This window comes from Myotis lucifugus, unplaced genomic scaffold (genome assembly GCF_000147115.1).
Source record: "Myotis lucifugus unplaced genomic scaffold, Myoluc2.0 scaffold_109, whole genome shotgun sequence".
NCBI classification, from domain to species: Eukaryota; Metazoa; Chordata; class Mammalia; order Chiroptera; family Vespertilionidae; genus Myotis; species Myotis lucifugus.
This window is the reverse complement of record NW_005871157.1, coordinates 2,005,745-2,023,770: the sequence shown is the minus strand read 5'-3', so window position 1 is coordinate 2,023,770 and position 18,026 is coordinate 2,005,745. Positions and strand designations below refer to the sequence as shown.

Here is an 18,026-nt window from a genome sequence, read left to right as displayed (position 1 = left end):
TGGGTCAGCTCTTAGATCAGCGGTTCTCAACCTGTGGGTTGCGACCCCTTTGGGGGTCGAACGACCCTTTCACAGGGGTCGCCTAAAACCATCGGGAAACACATATATAATTACATATTGTTTTTGTGATTAATCACTATGTTTTAATTATGTTCAATTTGTGACAATGAAATTGGGGGTCACACAACATGAGGAACTGTATTAAAGGGTCGCGGCATTAGGAAGGTTGAGAACCACTGTAGATGATTCCGATTGCAGTTTGTGTCACGTGGGGACTAGTAGAAAGGCACAGAAGAGGGTTATTTCAACATGCTCTGCAGAGAGTGCAGTGGGCAAAGATGGGAGGGTCACTTCATTGATACTTTGTAAACCTGGGTAAAGTATAGAGGAATAAAAGAGAAGGGTGTTCGAGAAAAACATTTCACAGCCACGTTTGCACAGCCTAACTCACCATGGCTACAGGACAGTGAAATCAGTTTGAAGTACCAGAATGCAGATATTTAACCTTAACTACATGGGCTGATGTGAAGGATTATGAGACAAAATTAAGAAAGGAACTTAGACTGGAAATCAAGAGAAGAATTCCCAGTGTTGCTGGGTTGTATTGTGAACTTTCCCAGTGTTTTCAGAAGAGCTGCCCCCTCGTAGCCTTTGCAGCTTAATTAGGAAACAGTGTGGATGGGACCTATTGGGCCTTAAAAGTGTGAGGGAGACGGGGTGACTGGCTGGGTCAGAGGGTTGAGGGCACAGGCAGACCTGTGTCTCGCTTCAGGAGCACGTCATCCACGTCTGGGAGGAGACGGGCTCCAGGTTCCACAACTGCCTGATCCAGCTGTACTGTGAGAAGGTGCAAGGTCTGATGAAGGAGTACCTCCTGGCCTTCCCTGCAGGTACCAGTTCTCGTAGAAGGTCACGGGCCCCAGGATGCTGTGAGTGACGTGGGAAGCAGACCTCTCCCGGCCCCGGGTGGGCAGGAAGTTCCTCAGAGCCAGCGCAGGGAAGTGACCCAGAACGGGAGACTCAGCAGCTCGCCTGGGTCTGGGCATCTCCCCTGGGGGAGGGGGAAGGAACAATCTCTTCAAGATAAGAAACAGGTTTGCCTACCAGAGTGTTTCTCTAGGCAGTTTTTTTGTTTTTTGGGTTTTTTTCACCTCAAGCTGATGTTTGGGGGCCATGTAGAGACCATACCCTAGAGAGGCCAACTGGAAAGGACTCTGGAGGCCCTTTCTGATGATTGTGGTGACGTCAGTGAACCCCATCCCCTCGTTTTTCTTAACCCCACGCCGCTGCCCAGCAGCATCCTTTCAGGTTGAGCTTTGTTTCCCTGACAGGCCAAACTCCAGTTCCTGCTGGAGAGGAAGAGGGTGAGCTGGGAGAATATCGACGGAAGCTCCTTATGTTCTTGGAAATTTCCAGCTACTACGACCCGGGCCGGCTCATCTGTGATTTTCCTTTTGATGGTGAGGGCTGGGTTGGGTCCAGAAGCTGCTTCAGCTGACGGTAGTGCAGAAACTGACCTTTCTCTTTGCCAGCTCCCCAAGCCTCTCACAAGCTGGGCCTGGGAATAACCTCGTGTGTAGGCGAGTGCTCCTGCTGTGCTCCTTCTGAGGACTCGCTTTTGTACTGTGACTGAGGAGTCTCTTAGGGTGTGAGCCACATGCTAATTGATAGCAGGTTCAAACCTGTCTATTGCTTCATACATGTTCTTGCCCACATTCATTATTCAGCAATTGTTGTAATTTGGCATAATTTGTCTAAAAAAGACATACCCGTCTGATGTGTAAGCTCAGTGAGAACAGAGACAGGTGCTTGTTCCCCTTATTGGAAAAGCCTCGCACATGGCAGAGTTGGCTGTGGAATGGGCGAACTTGCCCGATGTGGAAGTGCTCACAAAAAGATGGGATAGAGTCCCTCCTAAAGTAGCTCCCTCCCCCTTTTAAAAATTTTAGTAATAAATCCCAAATAATAAAAGTATTTCCTCCCCGTTTAAGTTGCTCCAGTGTCCATCTCTCTAGTAGTTAGCCCTGGCCCTGTGCGGGCCTCGTGGTGGTAATGGTTACCTACGTTCCTCTTCCCCACAGGCCTCTTAGAAGAACGTGCTCTCCTGCTGGGGCGCATGGGGAAACATGAACAAGCTCTCTTCATCTATGTCCACATCCTGAAGGACACAAAGATGGCTGAGGAGTATGTTGGCCCTGCCATCCCCGCTCCCCAGGGGTCTGGAAGCAGGTCCCCCAGAGAGACCAGCGGTGTGAGAGACTAAGGGAGCCACCACCCCTCCACTCGGCCGCAGGAGGGAGAGTCGCCTGTGCTGGCCTCTCATTTTGGCTGCCTTTGGGCTGCTCGTGCAGGCGGCATCGATGACCTTTCTCTAAACGTGTCTAAGCATTTTCTCCTTTGCAGGTACTGCCACAAGCATTATGACCAAAACAAAGATGGCAACAAAGATGTAAGTAGTGGCCCTGGCCCGAGAGAGCATGCATGCCTTCCCCTGTCCCCCCTGGCCTTCCTAACGTCCTCTGGTTTGGCCGCAGGTGACAGACACTAGTGTGAATTGCTAAGACAAGATGGCGTGGGTCAGGGCACCGACTGAATTTGCCTGTACGTCTTAAGGGATTGGCGGGGTGCCATGTCCTGGTTTGCCTGGCATAGCTCTGGCTTCCATCTGTTATCATCCATGTGATGAGTGGCATCCTCGCCCCTTTACTCTCAAAAGAGTCCTGACTTGTATTATAAACAATGTGGTTAGTTAGCCTGTTGAGAAGGAACCTCAGATGTGCTCTGTCGAGACTGCACACGGACTTGTCAATGTCGGGAGACATCTTTTATTGCCATGACCGGGAGCGGTGCTTCTGGGATCTAGGAGGTAGAGGCCAGAGTTGCTGCTAAGCGGGACAGCCCAGCGAAGAATTATCTGGCCCAAATGTGAAGTGCTGAGTTGAGAAGTCCTGTGGCACTGGTGCCAGTAGGAAGTGCAGATCTTACCTTGGCTTAATCCAGGGGTCCTCAGACTTTTTAAACGGGGCCAGTTCACTGTCCCTCAGACGGTTGGAGGGCCGGACTATAGTTTAAAAAAAAAACTATGAACAAATTTCTATGCACACTGCACATATCTTATTTTGAAGTAAAAAACAAAACGGGAACAAATACAATATTTGTATTTGTATGTGGCCCGTGGGCCATAGTTTGAGGACCCCTGGCTTAATCCTTGCCTGCCAAAACATGACAGGGTCTCGGCCTTCAAAGCCAAAGGAAATGAGGGAGTGCGTTGTGTCATTTCGTCATGCTGGCATTCTGACAGTGGTTAACAAGCAAGGGAAACCACAATCCTTAAATCTTTACACCTTCAGTTGACTCTGAATTTACCAAAATCTTTTAAAAGGTGAAAATGATGAGTTTTAAGTGCTCCATGACAGCTGTTACTGTAGACCATCCCTCTTACTGGGCGTTCTGGGGGGGGCTGCCAGCCTAACCTGCGTGCCTGTACCTGTGTGAGACAGGTGTATCTGTCCCTGCTCCGGATGTACCTGTCGCCCCCCAGCGTTCACTGTCTGGGGCCCATCAAGCTGGAACTGCTGGAGCCCCAAGCCAACCTCCAGGCTGCCCTGCAGGTCCTCGAGCTGCACCACAGCAAACTGGACACCACCAAGGTCAGCTCTTCTCAGGGGGATGGAGGGCGCTTGCAGGGAGCACGGAATGGAAAGGGGTGGAGAAACGGCCTGGGATTCTCCAGCTCTGGGGCTTCAGCCACTCCCTCAGTCTCACTCCTGTCCTGCCTCTCTCTTTCCCATCTGTTCCCATCTGTTCCCATCCTTAGGCCCTCAACCTCCTGCCAGCGAATACTCAGATTAACGAGATACGCATCTTCCTGGAAAAGGTCTTGGAAGGAAATGCGCAAAAGAAACGGTTCAATCAAGTGCTCAAGAACCTTCTCCATGCAGAGTTCCTGCGGGTATGCGCCTGGCAAACCCTCGGGTGGGCTAGTACTTTCTATTATGAGACAGTTACCACGTATTCCTTAGGACAAAAGCAGACCTTAACCAAGTGTTCCCATTAGAGCAGTGGTTCTCAACCTTGGCTGCACATTAGAATCACCTGGGAATCTTTGTAAAATCCTGATTTCTGGGCCCCATCCTCCGGGAAATTCTGTTTCTTTGTTACTAATGTTGTGGCCTCACCCCATAACAAAGAAACAGAATTTCCAGAGGATGAGGCCCAGAAATCAGGATTTTAAAAAGATTCCCAGGTGATTCTAATGTGCAGCCAAGGTTGAGAACCACTGCATTAGAGGGATCTTTGCGGGTAGACCATGGTACTCCTCCCCAATCTCTCTGCCCTCCCAGGTACAGGAAGAGCGGATTTTACACCAGCAGGTGAAGTGCATCATCACGGAGGAGAAGGTGTGCATGGTGTGTAAGAAGAAGATTGGGAACAGGTGAGCCTGCTCGCACCTCTGCAGGGTCTGCTCTGGGTGGGCCACACTCTGCCCTCTAACCCGAGGGGAGAGCACAGGTGCTGACCATCTGGGCACGTTTAGCTCCTGAGGCCCGAGGGGACAGTCCTCACTGTCAGGAGTGAGCTTTGAGGATTTAAAAGCCTGGAATGTATGGCTGGGGCTGTTGACTTCTTGCCCATAAAGTCCCTCCCTTCTGGCAGCTAGAAATTGTGATGTAGCCAGTGGGTGTGAGAGTTGTATATGGGGAGGGGGTCCTTATCTTTTAGGGATGCACCTTTGAAGGAAGAAAAAGATCTTTCAACCTGCTGCCTCAGGATTTGAGTAAAATCCTGAGCCAGGATATACTGTTTTAAGGCATATACTCTAGTCGATCCCCTTTCCCTCAAAGGAGAGTAATTTTCCTTTTTCTTACATGGGAGAATTCTTTTCTTTAAAAAGACCTAACTCTGTCCTTTGTTAGAATTAGCCCGAGACTTGTTCTGAAGAGCATCGTTGCCTCTCAGTAAGCCGGTGCCAAGCCAGGCCGGCGCACGGCCCTATTCAGTCGTGTTTCACGTTGATGACTTAACAAGAACCTTCATGTACTCGAACTCCATGGACCTCATCCTCTGTTTAGTTATTGGACAGAGATGATGGCTATGTAAATCCAGAGACACTGGGACAGGCTGCTCTTTGTGGTGAGGGCGGGCTGCTGGGATGGCTCCCGGGTAAGTGCCTGTCCTAGGTAAGAAGCGGCCTCTATAGGCAGTCACTCCCAAGTCATTTGTCTTCCCTGCAGCGCATTTGCGAGGTACCCCAATGGAGTGGTGGTGCACTACTTCTGTTCCAAAGAGGTGAACCCGGCGGACACCTGAGCTCAGCGTGCCCAGGACTCGGCAGATGGACAGCTTGGCCACCCCAGAGAGGGAAGCAGGTGCCGCCGTAGGAGTCGGGGCTGCTGCCGCCACAGGTGTCTCCCCATTTGGACACGTTGGCTACCTTGCGCCCTGGAGCATCTCTGAATTAATCAGACTTGTGGTCTGGTGCCGTCAGCTTTTTAATAGAAAAAGATTAGATAAACTTTATAAACCAGGATGCTGCAGGCAGTTCCAGGGAATTTAATGCCTGCTTGGACTGGAGGAGGTGGTGACGGGCAGGCACCGTCTTGCCTTTGCATACCAATCACCTGAGTCAGGAAACTGCCTCCAGCTTTTGCAACCCCAGTATCAAGTCGCATGCAGGACTTCACAAGGAGCCCTTAGCATGGCCGGCGGAGTCCGTGAGAAGAGAGCAAACCAAGAGCTCCTCTGCCTGCCGAGGCCAGACACTCCTTCTCTAGGTCACTTCTCCATGGTCACCGTGCCGTGTCCCCCAGGAGGCTCCCACTCCCGCCTTCCTTTTCCCATGTCCTTTTCTTTTGTGTGTCTCCCCTCACTGCTCCACTCTCTTGCCCACTTTCCCGACACCAGGAATAACTAATATGTAAGCAAGGCAAAGTGAGAAGCAAGGGGAAGTCCACTTTCCAGGGCTACACTGATACTTGACGGTGAGGTGTATAGTGAATAGGTCCTCCTTGGACTGTACGCTCGGCCTGGAAGCTGAGCAGAGCGTCGTTCTCGGCCTAGGAAAGGGCCTGTGCACCTCCCTGAGGGCCGAGTGTGGCGGTAGCTCTAGGGATGGACAGCACTGCACAGGGTGAACGACCTCTTAGGCTGCCATCGGCTGAGGCTCCTGCTTCTGTTCACCCATCCAGGCAGGTTAGTTTAGTCTTTGTGAGTGAGCGCTCTGTGCTTGGGCGCCTCTCTTTCCAGCCACTGTGACCCACTTACAGCATGGCCTGGCCGCCATTCTCCAGCCTGGTTTTGCAGAGGTTGGAGGGCTGCACTGGGATGTCATAGGTACACACAGGAATAACCAGACCAGGCACTGACAGTGACGTGGGGTCAGACATACTTGTGAGGTGCTCGGGGACTGCGAGAGTGCTGCAGACGGCATGAACTATCACCGCCAGACCCACTGAGCACTTGTGTGGGGGGAGACCCTGGCTCCCAGAGGCACCAGGAGTGTCTGGCACTGCAGGCGGAGGACACGCGGGAGAGGGCTGCACCTTGTCCTCCCTGGGGTTTTGCGGTGTCTGAAATGGTAGTGAGGGTGAGTGACGGTGCCCAGCACTGACCCCCGCGGGGTCTGTCCTTTACCACTGTGCTGTTCGGGGCCTGTGCTGCAGACCGACTTGCTGGTGGTGTAGACTAGGCTTCTCCCAGCACGTGCTCTGTGGAGGGTCTGAAGGGACAGCGAGTACCGGTGGCACCTTCACAGAGATGGAGGATTCTGCTGGGTTTTGGAGGCCGAGCAGCACTTCACAAGAGCCACTGTCCCAACTGGCCATGCCCGCCCACAGGAAGCAGTGCTGCCTTGGCCGTTAGCGAAGACCAGCCTCCTCCAGGAGCAGCGGTGACATCGCAGGCCCGCCCTCCACTGTGTGGCAGAAACTGTTCCCACACGTGAGCCCCGCCTCCCAGGTCTGCTGTTTCTGTGTCTTCCATTCCCACCGCCTGTGGGGCACATCTCTTTGAAGCACTAGAACAAAGAATGTGTGTTTTCTCTCCTGCTGGATACTTAAAGGGCCCAGTTTTCCCGGACTCCAGTCTTCCTTCCCTAGACTGTCTGTGCGCTCTGCGGTGGTGTGGAAAAGGCTGGCAATGAAAGCTCTGTAATGAGGACTGATGAAGGTCTCGCATAATAAACATCATAAAGTAACTAACCAAGCCTATCTGCGTCTCTTTTTCCCCCCTTCCTGTGGAGTTTGATGAAAATAATGAGGATCATAATTTAGCTAAGAATTGAGAAGAGTAAGCCCATTAGTGACCATGGAAAAAGGTCTGTTATGTGTCTCGATCTGTGCCATCCAGGACCGCAGAGCAGCAGATGGATCGACAGCACAGATGGGGCACGTTTCCAGCATCACAGTCTGCTGGACACACTGGCACCTAGTGAATCCCAGGGCTTCATGCCTCTTCCTGCAGCTCATAATGACTGGGAAGGCCATGGAAGCTGTGGAATTGGTAGGATTGACAGACCCCGTGATGCTTGAGAAGTGGAGACGTGTTGGTCCACTTTGGCCAGTTCCAAAGAGATCATTCGATCCTTTATTCCCCCACGCGAGCCTTTCGTGGCCATTCTGAGCTTTCTCTGGGAATGATGGAACTAAGAGGCATAACTTGCCTGAGGCACGGGCAGATGAACCCAGGAGAGTTGTACAGCCCAGAAAGCACTCCAGTCAATCAGGCTATCTGCGCCAGGCCGGCGTGCTTCACACCCCTCCCTCAGGCTCCTCTGGATCCCAGCCTTCTGTATGCTGCCGTACAGGTCACCATGGGGTTGGGCTCTAGCATTCCTGAGACCCCAGCACAGGTCTAGGCTTCATGCTCCAAATTGAGTAAACAGTCCCTCCCCTTGAGGTCCTGGGTGTTTCTGGTCTGAATTTGCTTACAGGGTTTGTTTTAAAGTTGAATCATCTGTTTGTTTTTCTCAGTCTCCACCTCCTCCACCTCGGGGTTTGGGGAGAGGAGTGGATGGAGATGACTGGGTCTTGGTTGAGGAACAGACATGTATCTTCCAACAGAGATGCTTTCTCCTGGAGCTGTGCCTTGTCTTGGCCACCTGGATGGTCAAGGTCCACAGAAAAGGGGATTATCACATGCCATCTGTAGCCTAAGGTATGGGGCGCGGCTACAGTATTTTGGACAGGTTCAAGCCTCGGACTAATGAGGGGCACAGTCCTCTCGTGGCCACATGCAAGTCCCAGCTGGAGGGCAGAGCCCTCCCAGCACAAATACAGCCAACAGCTATAGCTGGGTCCGAACATGTGGCTCCACGTGCTGTGTGATAGAGTTCAGGGGCATGTAGTTGAGTAGGGTTGAAACTCACGAGAATGCTGTAAACAACTTGATCACGCCCCTACTTTGCCTCGTGGCATCTGCTATAAAATAAAGACACGGCTTGTTGGCGCTAGCGCTGTCTCATCAGGGAGCAGCGTCCCACCGAGACCCAGCTTTCATTCTCTTGTCCGTCTTTTCTTAATCCTTTCATCACCCCCACTCAGGATCACCCTTGGCCGTGCTGGCGCGGCACACTAAGGTTTGTGTTGGTCAACAGCGGACCTTAAAGCCTTTATCTCCAGTAGTTTAAGGACTGGCAGGCCTGCTTTTTACCTGCCCTTACTGATACCCTTCCTCTAACCTGGACCAGCTAGATATTTCCACTGATGCAGAAAGAGAGCCTGGGCAGAAGCCACAGGGAGTCATGAGGTTGTGAATGTCTTCAGGATATGGGTGGGCCCGCCTTACCTTTGGGTCTAAGGCGTGGTGCAGGTCCTGCACTTGGCAGCTTCTCTTTGGAGAACAAATGAGGGTGTCCAGGAGAGATTAGAAATACCTGAGCCAAATGAAACACTGAACCAGGAACTTGAAAGGTATTGGTTTTAGGCTTTTTCTGATAGAGGAGACTGGCCTCCTGATGCAGCACCTCTTGGCAGCTGTTCCTTCATCAAATCAAACCATGGGGAGTGGTGGGGTGGGGCTCAGGAATCTATTTTACACAAGCAGCCCAATGATAACCGGGGTCTGGATTGGGAACCAGATTGCCTCCTGCCTAGAGAAATTGGTCACTTCCTGGAGCCGGTCAAACCCCGCCTCCAGCCCCAGGGCCCTCCCCACCCCAGTGCTACCTGTCAGACCTGAGCTAGCAGTGATCCTGTGCAGAAGCGAGGAGGGTGGCTCTGGAAAGCAGACGGCTTCTTGCTGGGAAGTGGGCTGCCTGGCCATGCTCTGGGCGCCCTGGCCAAGGGGGCTGGCAAGCAAGGGGCTGCCTCTCCTGGGGGTAGTGCTGCTGCGAAAAAGAGAGAAGAGGGGACCTCAGTGGAGTCACTGCCGGGTAAAGTACCTGCTCTTCCCTGGGAAACGTGGACTGGAGGGGTCCTGGGAGTGCAGTCCCCTGTGAAGACAGGCCAGCCCAGCGACTGGGTTTGGATCTGGGTGGGACCAATTTCCTCCAGACAACCTGGGGGAGTTTAAATTAGAGAGGTTGGCCAAGACCTTGGCTCTTGAAAATAATCCCTTCAATTAGGAATGGAGGGCTAGGGCATGTGACCCTTTGGCTGGGTCTGGCCCAGAATGCCTAGTCTGGCTGTTGGGTTTTGAGGAGATAGACTCCAAGGAGTTGCAGTCTGTTGCTATGTCTCCTGAGCCCAAGCTGCAGTCTCCTTAGCAACTGGTCTGACCTGCACCAGCTGAGTGATTTTTGGTTTCCCTTCACCTGCCCAGCCTCCTCGGCCATTCAGCCCTCGTCAGGGAGCTAGTGGGTGGGATTGATCACATTTTCTAATATTTAATCTCCTTAAGCACCTCACAGCACCTCTCCAGCTACAGCAGTGGCACTGCGGTCTGAGGGGAGTGCAGGTGTATGGTGCATGATAACTAATAATTAGCAAAAATGGCTACATGTATTAAGCCAGGGGTGGGCAAACTTTTTGACTCGAGGGCCACAATGGGTTCTTAAACTGGACCGGAGGGCCGGAACAAAAGCATGGATGGAGTGTTTGTGTGAACTAATATAAATTCAAAGTAAACATCGTTACATAAAAGGGTATGGTCTTTTTTTTTTTTTTTAGTTTTATTCATTTCAAACGGGCCGGATCCGGCCCGCGGGCCGTAGTTTGCCCACGGCTGTATTAAGCACTTAGGCCAAGCACTTTACATGACTTCTTATTGAAAGCTCACCACAACCGTATGAGATAATCATCATAACCCCCATTTTAGACATGGGAGACCTGAAGCGTACAGAAATCAAATAACTTGCCCAAGGCCATCCAGCTAGTCCATGGTGGAGCTTAGATTTGCAGCCAGCCTGACTGATTCCAACATGTTGAACTTCCAGTGCCTGCCCTGCCATGGCCTCCCAGGTCCCAGTGATCCTGGGCCAGTCTGCTGCTCTGTGATGAGAGGGAAACAGCAGCACTTCAGGGAGGTCAGGCCCCTCACCCGGCTCATTGGAACTGAGTCCCCGAGTTCTGTTGTTTCAGCGGGAAACCCACCCATACTATGACCTCCAGGTGAAAGTGCTGAGGGCCAGAAACATCCAGGGCAAAGACCTGCGTGAGTGACCTTCAATTCCACCTTTTCTCCTCTTCCTTTCCCTGAGGCCTCTGCAGAGCTCAGCAGGGGCTGGCCTGAAGTGAGTGTGTGTGTGTGTGTGTGAGTGTATGTGTGTGTGTGTGTGTTTGGATGGGCAGAGGGCTGGTGCTGACTGTGGAGGGAGGTGAGGGAGCTCAGGCCACAGCCTCAGAGCTGGCAGGTAGGAGCTGGGCGGGAGCACTGTGCAGACCCTGACTCCTCCCTGAGCCTAGCAAGTAGAGCGGTGACAGCCTGGGAGAGAGTGACACCTGCTCTTGCCAGAACTCTCCAGGTCAACGCTCACACTGGGAGGGGTGTTTGTCACCTGAATCAAGTCCTTTCTGGGAGTTAACTGTGCAGTGGTCTGTGCTGCCATGTGATCTTTCCAACTGGCCATGGTAGGATTTCCGTTCAGTTGAATGGGAGGTGTCACTGGTGGAGCGGAGTCAAGGATGAGGGCTCTCCCTCCATCTCCCGCCCCACCCTGCCACCTGGGCAGCCTCCTCTCCTGGCTCTGCTCCTTCCTCCCACCCCAGCCTCCTCCAGGCAACCTTTTCAGCAATAAGAACTTAAAGCTAGGACTCCTTCCCCATCCCCGCAGTGTCCAAAGCTGACTGCTACGTGCAACTGTGGCTGCCCACAGCATCTCCCAGCCGCGCCCAGACAAAGGTGATAGACAACTGCAGTGACCCTGAGTGGAATGAGACCTTCCACTACCAGATCCATGGCGCTGTGAAGGTGAGAGCCAGCGAGTGGCCGGGGTGGCGGGGGGGGGGGGGGGGGGGCAGGGCTTCTTCAGGGTGCCTGCCCTGCCTCAGACTCCCACGTCCTGCCCGCCCTGAATCCAGAATGTCCTGGAGCTCACCCTCTATGACAAGGACGTCCTGGGCAGCACTGAACTCTCCCTGCTGCAGTTTGACCTGAAGAGCCTCAAGCCTGGTCAACCCCACAAACGCACCTTCCTACTCAACCAACAGGTGAGCTGTCCCACCCGTGCCAGCAATGCACTGAGCTCAGGGAGAGGATGCCCAGTCGGTCAGCAGAGACCAGGCCTCCAAGACAGACCCTCCATCCTGCACCACTGATCCTACCAGGGGGTCCCTCAAATAATTCTTCCCTGAGTAGAGTCTACATGTGAGCTCCTTGAGGGCAGAGCACTTTATCTTGATCATTGCTGAATCCTCAGCTTCTAGCACAGCGTCCGCACAGTGTTCAATGGATGAAGCTTCTCATGGAGATGCCACTATCCTTCCTGCCCCAGGGAAGCCACACACGGCTCCTCTTCTAGTCCCTGGGCTGGGGGTAGGGACACTCCCTGAGGCTTTCGGAGCTCTTTGAAAACTGGTGCTTCCTTGCTTCCTCCATTAGGATTCACAAGAGCTGCAGGTGGAGTTCGTTTTGGAGAACAGGTGAGTCCAAGTGGAGCCCACGTCCTCCCATTTACTCTGAAGTCACCAACAGCTCCTAGCTGTCAGTCACCAGGTCCTCTGCTGGCCTGGCCTGAGAGGGGATGTCCTGGTCTCCAGGCGAATTTGAGTGTTGGCCAACACCCACCCCAACCCCCTAACCCTGCCATGCTCCCCAGGCTCTCCCAACTGCTTTGGTCACATTATTATAGTAACAGCCACCTTGAGGGGCCCAGATAGCCAATGAGCCCACCATCCTTTGCAGTCAGGTGCCTGCATCTGAAGTCATCACCAATGGAGTCCTGGTGGTAAGTAGAGGAGACACCAGCTTGGGGCTGTCCAGGGCTGGGAGCCATGAGGAGTCCACGATCGAACCCATCGTACCCACTTGCCTCTCTGAAGACCACTCGACCCCTCCTCAGAGTGGAGGTGTGCTGGGTAGGCATCTGAGTGGACAGCCTAAAAGCCAGCCTTCCTACCTGTGCACAGCACATCACTCACTCGGAACCCTGTCTCCTGCAACTGAAGGAGCCTTGATCAGGGGCCCTCACCTCCCCCCGTTTCCTGCCAGGGGCCATTTCCTCTGAGTCCTAGGAGTGGGGCGGCTACAGAAGATCTCTGCCTACAAGGCATTGGCTGGGAAGATTGCTATCTGGACACTGCCCTAGATACCTCCTTCCCTTCCCCCTCTTGGTCTGGGCCCTGTGCAGGGTGATGTGTCTGTCTGGGTCCCATGGGCCTCTGCTTTCCTCAGGCTCAGCCCTGTCTGAAAATCCAAGGCACCCTTGGGAAAGATGAGACAGCTCCACAGCAAAAGTATGGTGAGTCTGGCCAGTGGCCTTGGGTCTTCCCTTCTCTCTCTTGGGGTGTTGAGGGGCTGCTGATTTTAAGAAGATGGGTCTGGGCAGAAAGTTTTCAATTTTCACCGCTTAAAGCTGACCAAAAATGAAACGGATTGCCTCTGGAAGTAGTGAATGCTTGTCCCTGGAAATTTTCAAGCATAGCGGTTGTATCAGTCCAACTACTCTCTATAAAAACTCCCTCAAATCTCAGTGGCAGACAGCAGGAAGCATGTATTTAGCTCACACATCTGGTGGTCAGCTGGGGCTGATCTGGGCTGGGCTTGGTGGGAGTGACCTGGCTCTGTACCATGTGTCCAGGGGGCCACAAATTTCCTCTCCCCCAAAGCCATGAGCACAGAGGTTCTTAGGGCAAAGGCACAAGCCCCGTTGAGCAAGTGCTTTTAAGCCTTTGGTCACGTCATGGCCACTAACATTAAGTCGTCAAAACAAGTCCCCAGGCTGACCCTAAAGGTGGAGGGCAGGGAATTTAGTCAGCCTCTCAGTGGGAGGAACTGAAGTCACCTGGTAAAGAGTGAGAATTCCAGAGTGAAGAGCTGGGCACACCCACGCATCTGCCACAGAGGCAGTCTCCCTGGAGGGGCGGGTGGGGAGGAACAGAGGCTGTGTGACGGCTAAGGTCCCCTGCAAGGCGGAGAGGCTGCCAGTCAGCCTCCAGGATGGGTCGCACCTGGGTCACATCCAGCCCTCATGATGAGTCAGACATTGTGCTAAGCATTTGACATGTGTTTTATTGTTTAATCCTCATAACAACCCTGTAAAGTCGGTGTAATCATTTTCCTCTTTTAATTCATGAGACTGAGGCTCACAGAAGGAACTTGCTTACGGCCACACCGCCAGCGAGTGGTGGAGCCAGGACCAAATGCAGGTCAGCGATGCTCAGGGCATCTGCTTTCTCCACCAGATGCAGCTGCTTCTCCCTGTGAACAAACAGCACATGCATATCAATCCCAGTCCATGACCATGGTGTGAAGGAATATACTTTCCTTATTTCTCTAACTCCTCCCCCCTGGGTCATGCAAGTCTCCAAGTGTCATTGAATGCCCAGGACTGTGCACAGGGAGAGGCATTCCACGCGGACCCCTGCTCCTGAGGTGTGTGGGGCCTGGGGCTCCTTTACAAGGCTGCCTGGGTGTCATGCTCAGCCATGCTCTCTGGGGTCTTGCCTCTCCCCCAGAGCACTCCTAGGAACAGGCGGCCCTGCTGCTCCTGGCTGCAGGCCTCTCCCCTGGCCTCAGGAGCCCTGCTTCTCCAAGCCCCGTATTTTCTCTGTGCCCAGGAACCCACTTCTTTCTTTCACCTCCTCGGCAAGCCTTCTGTGTTCCCCCAAGATCTTACACTTTGGAAACAAAGGACGGAGAAAACTGGGTCCTGGCCACACATCTCCCCCAGGGCGATGAGCAGAGGTTGAATGGGGGCAAGGGACAGGGGAACTACTAGTTGGAAACTGGTCATTAATGTAATGATTAACATATGATAATTACAATACAATGTTCGTGAAATGATATTTTATATACTTAGTATAATAATCTCAAAATCATCAGCCCCATTAGCTCTGGGCAGGGGGCCCTCCCCTCCCTGCCTCTCCCACCCTCCCCCAGGTTCCCAGTTCTGACCAGGGCACTTCATAGGTTCCCTGAGTGTCCTTCATGATGCCTCTGCTATGGGTCACGGTGCCCAAGAGTGTTTCCAAGGGGAAGAAAAGGGCAGTTGCTACTAATGTTGCTGCCATCATGACACACACACACACACACACACACACACACACACACACACACTACCCCCCACACAACCCCCTAATCTCCCCCACTCACCCGGGCCCTCTGCTCCCAGGCTCTAGGCAGATTCGTCTGGCAGTGCCCGGGGCCTACGAGAAACCACAGCTCTTGCCCCTGCAGCCCCCCGTGGAGGCTCACCCCCCAGACACCTTTACCTTCCATGTGAATCCAGTGCTTCGCTCCAGGTTGCACGTGGAGGTGGGGGAGAAGCTCACGGTCCTGCAGGTGAGTGAGCCCAGAGCCTGGAAGAGGCAGGTGGTCAGTGTGCTGGAGCAGCACCCCAGGGCTGCAGAGGGCACGTGTCCTTCACTCTGGGGGCTCCATGGTGATTTCTTCTCTGCAGAGCGACCCGAGTGCTGAGCTGGAGGCTCAGACCAGCAGTCTGGGCGAGGGGGGCATCCTGCTCTCCTCTCTGGCCCTAGGTCAGGAGAAACAGCGCTTGGTGGCTGTGGGGAAGGTAAGGCTCCATCTAGGTGTCCTGCTTTGTGATCAACAAAAATGGTCTGGGCCAGGGGCCTGAGAGGAGGACCACATCTGGGCCAGAGCTACCAGAGCAACAGGGGCTGCGGGTGGGGGAACCCACCAGTAGAGCTGTTGTCTCTTTCAGGGCCAGGAGGTGCCTCTGAGGGTGAAGGCAGAAATGAGGTGAGGAAGGCCCTGAGCTGGGCAGGAAGTATGGGGGCTCTCCTGCCTGCTCCGCTCAGCAGAGGGGGGAGGGGTGGTGGGGGCGTGTCCGGTTCTGGTGGGATCTTTCTGAGGGGTCCCGTGGAGTGTGGGTCTGCGCCTGTGAAGACTCGGCTTGGCCGAGGCTCTCCTCCTCTGAACAGTCATCCAGCACCCACCCCACCCCACCCCACCCCACCGAGGCAGCTCTGGGGACCTTGACCTGCGCCTTGGCTTTGATCTCTGTGATGGGGAACAAGAGTTTCTGGATAAGAGGAAGCAGATCGTATCCAAGGCCCTGCAGCAGGTGCTGGGATTGAGCCAGGCTCCCGCCAGTGACCAGGTATGGAATGGAGGCGGCCCCAGCATCACGAGAACCAAATCCAATCTCTTCCCTTGAGAGGACTGTGTAACTAAGACCTGACAGGAAGCCTGGAGGAAGCATGGGGAGCAGAGGAAGAAGGGGGAGGCCTGTCCACCTCAGCTGACTGGAAAAGTCAGGACCCTGTATGTAATGAGGGCCCAACAGCCCTGGCCAAGGGAGGTGAGCAGTCAGCTTGGCGGCCATAGCAGAACCCCACGGACTGGGGGCTTAAACACAAACATTTATTTTCTCACCTGGAGGCTGGAAGTTCAAGATCAAGGTGCCATCTGGGTTGGTTTCTGGTGATGCCTTTCTTCCTGGCCGTCGATGGCCACCTTCTTGTTACATCCTTGCTTTCCTCTGTGCATGGGCAGGGCTGGAGATCTCCATCTCTCCCTCTTACAAAGACACTGCTCCTATTAGATGAGGGCCCCACCCTTATAACCTCACATAACCCATATCACCTCCTTATAGGCCCTTTCTCCAAATACAGTGTCACATGTAATAAAAAAGAGAAGGCTCTGGCTAGAAATAAATGATGGAGATTTATTCAAGGGTCTTAGAAACTGGAAGCATAATTAGGAGTAAATCTAGAAATGTTCTAAGAAACAAAGAAAAGTCATTTATTTTTATGATGTAACTGAATCACAAGAGAGATTAGCTATTTGATTGGCCCATTACGATGAGTGAGCTAGTATCCATCATTATGATAATGGATTTCAGGTGGTCACGCGGGCACCCGGCAACCTGGTCATGTAGAAGTTGTCTTTGAGGAGGTCTTACAGTTGACTGGAGTCCAGGCCCCGTGGGTACTGTACTGATGGTAATCTGTAATGTCAAATGCAGGACGGAAGAGTTTCAGGCAAGTTTAAAAGTCTTCCTCAAGCTTCAGGTTCTGTGAATAATTTAGCAGTAAGGCTGAGAAGAGACCCCATTAATTTCCCCCTAATGTTATTCTCTCCTCAATAACCACACTGGGCTTCAATGTTTGAATTGGGGGGTGGGGGGGAGGGGTAGGAACACAATTCAGTCCAAAACAGTAGACAGGAGGCAAGGCGGTGCTGAGGTGAGACCTGTGGTAAATCAGGAACAAGTTGGTGGCATTTTCCTGGCTGCAAGTGAACTCAGGAGGCAAGCCTGTGCCCAGCGCTGACAAGCTGACAAGCTGGGATTGTTCATTTGGGTAATGCCTGCTCTGCTAATCTCCATTCTGTAGGTAGAAGGTAAAGAGGGCGCGAGGGTGCAGCCCGGCGTACAGGCAGCTCTGTCTCGTCCAGCTCTCTGAAGGGGCGCTGCCCTTGTTGGACAGTGGCCAAGGAGGTTTTTATTTTTTTAAGAGAAAAATAAAGGAGGACAAGGAAAGGAACCAAAAATCTTGGCTGGAAAACATTCATGGAAAAGCTGAGCAACCAAAAAACTTCCCGTCTGATCCCACAGACACCTCTGATGTTGGGGCCGGTCCAGGCTGCTTGGTGGTTTTGGTCATTTTAGTGTAGTGGGTCTCAACTGGGGGCAATTTCAACCCCTCCCACCCCACACAGGGGGCATGTGTTATTGTCACAACTGGGGGAGGGGAGAGGGATAATACTGGCATCTACTGGGTAAAGGCCAGGGATGCTGCTAAACATCCTACAACACACAGGACAGCTCCTCACAACCAAGAATGATCTGGTCCACAACCATCAGTGGTGACAGTACTGAGTAAGAAACCCTACTTGAGCTGTTTTGGGTGAATCCAATATACCTCACAGGTACATCTTTTCATGGTGTCATGGTTAAGAGCCATGTCTGGAGCCTCACTGCTTCGGATAACCAGCCCATCACTTACTAACTATGCAGTTCCCTCATCTGAAAAATGGGGATCTCATTGGGTTTCTGTGAGGACTCAGTGAGGTAATAATGTGAGGGTCAATGTCTGATATTATAGGCAGCAATGTAGAAATGGCGGTGGTAGTCGATGTTGTTGTCTTGGTCATTCTGTACCCAGGTGCCTGTGGTGGCTGTGCTGGGCTCTGGAGGCGGAACCCGTGCCATGTCTTCCCTGTACGGCAGCCTGGCAGGGTGGCAGGAGCTCAGTCTCCTGGACACTGTGACCTACCTGAGTGGGGTCTCGGGGTCTACCTGGTAAGTGAGGTGGGGGCAGGGTACAGAGTGAGGGAGAGCTCTGAAGGGGCAGGGGTGTGGCCTGGTGATCTGGCGGAGTCCCTGGAGTGGGGTGGGGAAGGCTGCCTCTAAGGGGGTTAGGAGGGGCAAGAGTGGGTGATGCAGGCAGTGGGTACAAGTGATGGAGGAGGAGGGGTCACTCATAGACACTGCTGTGCTCCCTGCCCTAACTGCCCGAATCCCC

At 53.2% G+C, this 18,026-nt stretch overlaps 2 protein-coding genes across 6 annotated transcripts in view; both read left to right on the top strand.

The window, feature by feature from the left end:
- Positions 1 to 5,663, top strand: part of VPS39 (VPS39, HOPS complex subunit) — a 45,622-nt gene extending 39,959 nt beyond the window's left edge. For 4 of the 5 annotated variants that reach the window (XM_006093065.3, XM_006093064.3, XM_023757508.1 and 1 more), the window contains 8 exons: positions 773 to 890; positions 1,332 to 1,460; positions 2,082 to 2,184; positions 2,404 to 2,449; positions 3,501 to 3,650; positions 3,818 to 3,952; positions 4,344 to 4,435; positions 5,235 to 5,663. In XM_006093065.3, the coding sequence (XP_006093127.1) occupies positions 773 to 890; positions 1,332 to 1,460; positions 2,082 to 2,184; positions 2,404 to 2,449; positions 3,501 to 3,650; positions 3,818 to 3,952; positions 4,344 to 4,435; positions 5,235 to 5,310 (849 nt within the window). In that variant the 3' untranslated portion in view covers positions 5,311 to 5,663. The other variant, XR_002830335.1, reaches the window with a different exon arrangement.
- A 3,527-nt stretch (positions 5,664 to 9,190) lies between these two features.
- The window catches only part of PLA2G4F (phospholipase A2 group IVF), a 13,958-nt gene continuing 5,122 nt past the window's right edge, over positions 9,191 to 18,026 (top strand). Inside the window, 12 exon segments of the mRNA XM_006093141.3 lie at positions 9,191 to 9,370; positions 10,518 to 10,590; positions 11,210 to 11,346; positions 11,457 to 11,585; positions 11,977 to 12,017; positions 12,280 to 12,322; positions 12,769 to 12,835; positions 14,708 to 14,877; positions 14,996 to 15,109; positions 15,260 to 15,297; positions 15,523 to 15,658; positions 17,667 to 17,809. Coding sequence (XP_006093203.1) covers positions 9,260 to 9,370; positions 10,518 to 10,590; positions 11,210 to 11,346; positions 11,457 to 11,585; positions 11,977 to 12,017; positions 12,280 to 12,322; positions 12,769 to 12,835; positions 14,708 to 14,877; positions 14,996 to 15,109; positions 15,260 to 15,297; positions 15,523 to 15,658; positions 17,667 to 17,809 — 1,202 coding nt within the window. The 5' untranslated portion in view covers positions 9,191 to 9,259.